The sequence below is a fragment of the Octodon degus genome, unplaced genomic scaffold (genome assembly GCF_000260255.1).
Source record: "Octodon degus isolate 3935 unplaced genomic scaffold, OctDeg1.0 scaffold00079, whole genome shotgun sequence".
In the NCBI taxonomy this organism is placed as follows: domain Eukaryota; kingdom Metazoa; phylum Chordata; class Mammalia; order Rodentia; family Octodontidae; genus Octodon; species Octodon degus.
In genome coordinates, this window is record NW_004524655.1 from 10183052 (window position 1) to 10188534 (window position 5483).

General features: G+C 36.8%; 1 protein-coding gene across 2 annotated transcripts in view; it reads right to left on the reverse strand.

The window, feature by feature from the left end:
* Positions 1 to 5483, reverse strand: part of Specc1l (sperm antigen with calponin homology and coiled-coil domains 1 like) — a 199718-nt gene that overhangs the window by 94162 nt on the left and 100073 nt on the right. For both annotated transcript variants that reach the window (XM_023720979.1, XM_004636325.2), the window contains exon 5: positions 2955 to 3162. In XM_023720979.1, the coding sequence (XP_023576747.1) occupies positions 2955 to 3162 (208 nt within the window). The remainder of the gene's footprint in view (positions 1 to 2954; positions 3163 to 5483) is intronic.

Consider the following 5483-nt stretch of genomic DNA (forward strand, 5'->3'; position numbering starts at 1 on the left):
TTAGTGTTCTAAATTTCTTACTAAGAACCTAATTAAATACCTGATACATTTAAAAAAATAAATAAATAAATAAAAAATAAAATAAAATAAAATTCACATAATGTTAACAATGAAAATTTCATTGCAGCAATCTTGATCAGCTAACTTTTTTCCAGTTATTATCTCAATTACCACAAGGTGTCACACTTCCTACATTCAAAATAAAAGTTGGTGACAAGCACAATAGTGCCCATATACTTTGTGGATACTGCACTAAATCTGAAAACTCTAGAACCTTTTCTGTGCAAGAAGCAGAATTAGATAAGTCATATCAATTCAAACTTCAAACTAGATATAAATGTTTTTTTCAAATTCAGATTAGAAAGCTTAGCTCAACAACTACTGTCCTCTCCAGCAGTTCCATAATCAAGTACCTCAATCTATTTTTATCTTTTTTTTTTTTTGTATTTTAGGGAAGGGTCTACAGGGTGTTCAGGGTCTCACTACTAGATTGGACTCCTAGTGATCCACCTGTTTACAGCCTCCCAAGAGCTGGGATTACAGAAGCACCACCACACCCAGTCTCAATTGCTGTCTCAGCAAGCCCCGGGGCAGGTCCAGCACGGCAGGGCAGGCCCAGGGATCGAACCCCCTGCCCCTGCCCCTGCTTGCAGGCACTTCAATCCGCTGAGCTATTTGACTGACCCTCACTACCTCAATTTAGAGAGGCCTCTGAACATGCAAAAAACCTTGGGGAAAATAACAAAGAAGTGCCAGGGAGATGGCTCAGCAGAGTAAGTGCTTGCCTGGCAAGTGCAAGGGCCTGAGTTCAATCCCTGGTTCTGTAAAAACAAAACAAAACAAAAAAACACACAGAAGCTAAGTCAACTAGAATTGAAACTCAGAACTACCCGAAGATGCATTTAATGTTCGTGGAGGATGGCTGCAGTATGCCTTGACAGTAGCTCGAATTTCCTGCCTATGGCACTGATAGTAGGGAATCTGGCTTAATGCTCTATTTGCCAATCAATATTCTGTCAAGGAACAGTAAGATGAATAGTCCAAAGGAGCAGTCACAACACACCAAAGGCTTAAAAAGCTATAACTTACGCATCAGGAAATGTTATAGATGAGCCAGGTGTGATGGTGCACATCTGTACTATAATCCTAGTACTCAGGAGGCTAAGGCAGGAAGAAAACTGAGTTTGAGATTAGCCTGGGCAACAGAGCAAGACACTATCTTAGGGAAAGGGGAAAAAAGGGCTGCCCCCATTTGCCTTGTCTATTCCCATCTGGCAAATTAAAACGTAAAATCTGTTAACATCCGACAAACCCACATGAAATACCTAGGAAAATTTTTTAACGTACTATTTGGAAAAAACATCAAACTTACAAGAAGATACAAAAAAATGTAACACATATTTACTTATTAAGGTTTGCCTACTGCTAACAGAGAATCCATTTGTTCTACCAACTACTATATCTCCCTCTCCACCCCTGATTTTTTGAGAGAGAGTCTCACTACATAGTTTAAGCTTACAGCAATCTTCCAGCCTCCACCTCCTGAGCGCTGGGGTTACTGGTGTGTGCCACCATTACTAACTTGCTATCTATTTCTATATCTGTACATCTATGTCTGAGGTTTTTTCTGGAGCCACATGAGAATATGTGTCATGGCTCTTTACCTCTAAATAGTAGGTGGTTCCTAAGAACAAGGATATTTTCTCACATAAACATAATAATCAACTTCCTAAGTTTATACTAATAGGATCTTTATCTAAAGCACTGCCCAAAATAAAAAAAAAAAAATAAAGTGCTACCCAAAACCCAATTTTGTGATGTTCCTCATAGCATTTTTCCTCTGCAGTACCAGAATCTGTCTAGACATAGTATTACATTTAATTATCACATCTCTTTACCCTCTTTTAATCTAGAACATTTCCATAGCCTTCTTCTTTTACAAAATTGCCATTTTTGAGGACCATGGCACTCTCAATACCTCAGCTTCTAGCAGAATTCCTAATTTATTGCCTAAGGTTTTCTGTGATCAGAATACAGGCTCACCAGGGTTGTGACTAATGTTTTTGCCTATCATTTACATGCGTACACAAAGTGTTGTCCAATTTTCCTACCACTGCAACTTATAAACAATTCTACAGGTTTTTGTTTTATTTTGTACAGGGAAATGAACTCAGGACCTTGCGTTTGCCAGACAGTTGCTGTGCTGCTGAACTATATCCCTGGCCCCTATAGGAAAATATTTTAAGATCATGTAAATATCTGGTTTCTTTTTGAAAACTTCTATATAGAAATACTTTGTACTATGTTTGCCACATTTGTTTGAGATGGGGTCATGCTATGTTGCCCAGATTGTTCTCAAGTTTATAGCCTGAAGGGGTCTTCCTGTCACAGCTTCCTGAATAGCTGGGACTATAGGAATGCACCACCACACCCGGCTGCCAACTGTTTTATAAATGTAAAATAATCAGAAAATTTTAAAGTTAAGAAAAGCTTTTAATATAAAAAAAGAAAAAAACAAAACATTTAAAACCTGAGTTTCAATTCCATCCTATTATAAAATCTTGGTAATAAGAACAAATCAGAAAAACAAGGGACCGGGGAGTTAGCTCAGTAGAATAAGCACTTGCCTGACAAGTGCAAGGTCCTAAGTTCAATCCCCAGTACCATAAAAACAAACAAACAAACAAACAAACAAACAAACAAACAAAGAAAGACAGAAGTCTGTACCTTAGGCTAGAGATGGTAATGATTCTATCCAACAGTCTTTTAGGAACAAAACACAGCAGTTCAAAGCCCATATAATGTGTAAATTTTACTTTTCCTATATACATATTTTGCAAGCCAGATGTGCTACTGCCTGCCTCTGGACTATGTGCCAGTCAGAGTAATTTGCTAAAAGTAACTATATTTAAAAGAACAGAACAAAAGTAAATAAAAAGTTGGCTATCACTTACTTTCTAAATCAGAAATAATGAGGTTATCATGAAGTTTTACAGCTCTATGTTGTTCTACTTCATCTTCAAGCTCAAAGATAGTTTCTTTCATATCACTTCTTTCTGTCTCTTTTTCCTCCAGCTCTGACCTTAGTTTCTCTAATGTTAAATTCAAATCTTCAATTTGTTTCTTAGCTTCTTCTTGGAAGGCTCGGTATTCATCCTCCACCTATACAAAATTGACAGATTTAGGAAAATGCAGTTGTTCTAAAATAAACTCTAAAATTAAGGTAAGCAATATTTCAAGTGGAAGCTAAGCTTAAAGTTCTATGCCATGTGCTCACTTCAACAGCAGATAAAAGTAGTATACATAATCTAAAACAATCTGCAAGAATTTCAAAAAGGTGATATATAACTCTACAATAATATATGATGTAAATACTTAAACATAAACTGTTGTTGTATCATCAACCAAAATTACACTGAAGCATCACTGAACCTAATTTCCCCTTCTGCAAAGTTTGGACTAAATGCATGCATTTAATTAATGATTAATACACTTCCCTACAAAAATGTTTTATTTGTGACAGTTTCAATATCAAACTAAACATAAAAACAAAAAAAAAAAATTGGGTGTGGGGATGCACACCTATAATCCCAATACTTGGGAGGCTGAAAACAAGATGATCACTACAAGTCTGATCTGTGTAGTGAGTCCCTGTAGACCCTGTACTTAAAAAAAAAAAAAAAAAAAGGCATAGTTAAGTGGTAAGGCACTTCTCCAGCATGTACAAAGCTCTAGATTTTCATCCCAACTTGGGGGTGGGGGAATATTAGTTCACAGTGCCCCTTTAAAAAATACAAAAAAATTAGCTAGTTGTTCCTCAAAGGACCAATATCTAGAACATACAAAGAACTGAAAAAAACCAAATCAGGCCCCCTAAATTTAAAGACCCAATCCAAAAATGGGTATCTAAAATGAATACATAGGGGCTGGTGAGATGGCTCAGTGGTCTAAAGCACCTACTTAGAACAAGCTTAGCTAAAGCACAGAGACCGCGGTTCAATCCTCCAGCACCACATGCCAGCCAGCCCCGCCCCCTGGTGGGCTGAGCTGCCCCCCCATAAATAAATAAATAATTAAAAAAAAATAAAGAAAAAAAATAAAATAAAATGAATACATACTTCTTGGATGAAGGAGAAATGACAAATGAATATATGGAAAAATGTTCAACATTGCTGGTCATTCAAGACATGCAAATTGAAAGAATCCTGAGATCCCATCTCATTACCAAGAAATCAACCAATAACAAATGTTGGTGGGAATGTGGGAAAAAAAGGGACCTTTCTCCACTGCTGGTGGGAGTGTAGACTAGTGCAACTACTATGAAAATCAGTGTGGAGACTCCTCAAAAAGATATATATATATATATATTCATACCCATGTTTATAGCAACAGTTTATAACAGCTAAATCATGGAAACAACCCAAATGTTCATCAACTGATGGATAAAAAAGATGGTTTTCTTTTTTTTTTTCACAATGGAGTATTACTCAGCTATAAACAAGAATAAATTTGAGACAGTTATAGCTAAATGGATGGCTCTTGAGACTATAATTTTTTTTTGGTTGGGGTGAACTCAGCCTGCCCTGGGGGTGGAGCTGACATGGCACAGGGTGCCAGGAATTGAACTGTGGTCCCTGTGCTTGCCTAAGCAGGCGTTTTATACTGTTCAGCTATCTCACCAGCCCAAGACCATACTCCAGTAAATCTGAAAATGTGTAAATATCACATTGTCTGGTGTGAGAAACTGAAAGTATAAATACAAATCAAAAAGTATAACAGATACTGTGAAATAGAAATCATTCAAAAGGAAAGGGGAACTAGGGAGGTGGAGGAAGAAAAGAAAAAAAATGAGAATAAAATGATAGAGGGGCCAGGGAGATAGATAGCTCAGCAGCACCAGCACCTGCCTGATAAGTTCAACATCCTGAGTTTGATCCCTGGTACCAGAAAAAATAAAAATAAAGTAAATCCAAATAAGAATAAAAGGATAAAGCTGGGCAGGGTGGCACACACCTGTAATCCCAGCATTGGGAAGGCTTATGCAGGAGGATCATTGCAAGCTCAAGACCAGCTACAATGTGAGCTTAAGGCCAGCCTGAACTGCATAAGGAAAACCTATTTCCGAAAGACAAAACAAACAAACAAAACAAAACAAAACAAAAAAGAATAAAATAAAATAGAAACAAAACTTCGTAAATAAGGAGGGAAAGGTGAGGTAAAGGGAAGGGAGAGAAATGGGGAAAAAAGGAATCAAGACTTAGCACGTACAGGTATAAATTCCCTATATGGAATTTGGTGGGAATGTGGGAATGAATGTGATGATTACATATATCTAATAGTACCAATAAACTTAATAATTTTTTTTACACACCTATAATATTCAACAACAGAACTTAAAAAAAATTGGGGTATAACTATGAATGTCCATTTTGTATCTGTGTATTCAAAGTGGTTGGGATAGATATATAGTTGCATTCTCTTAA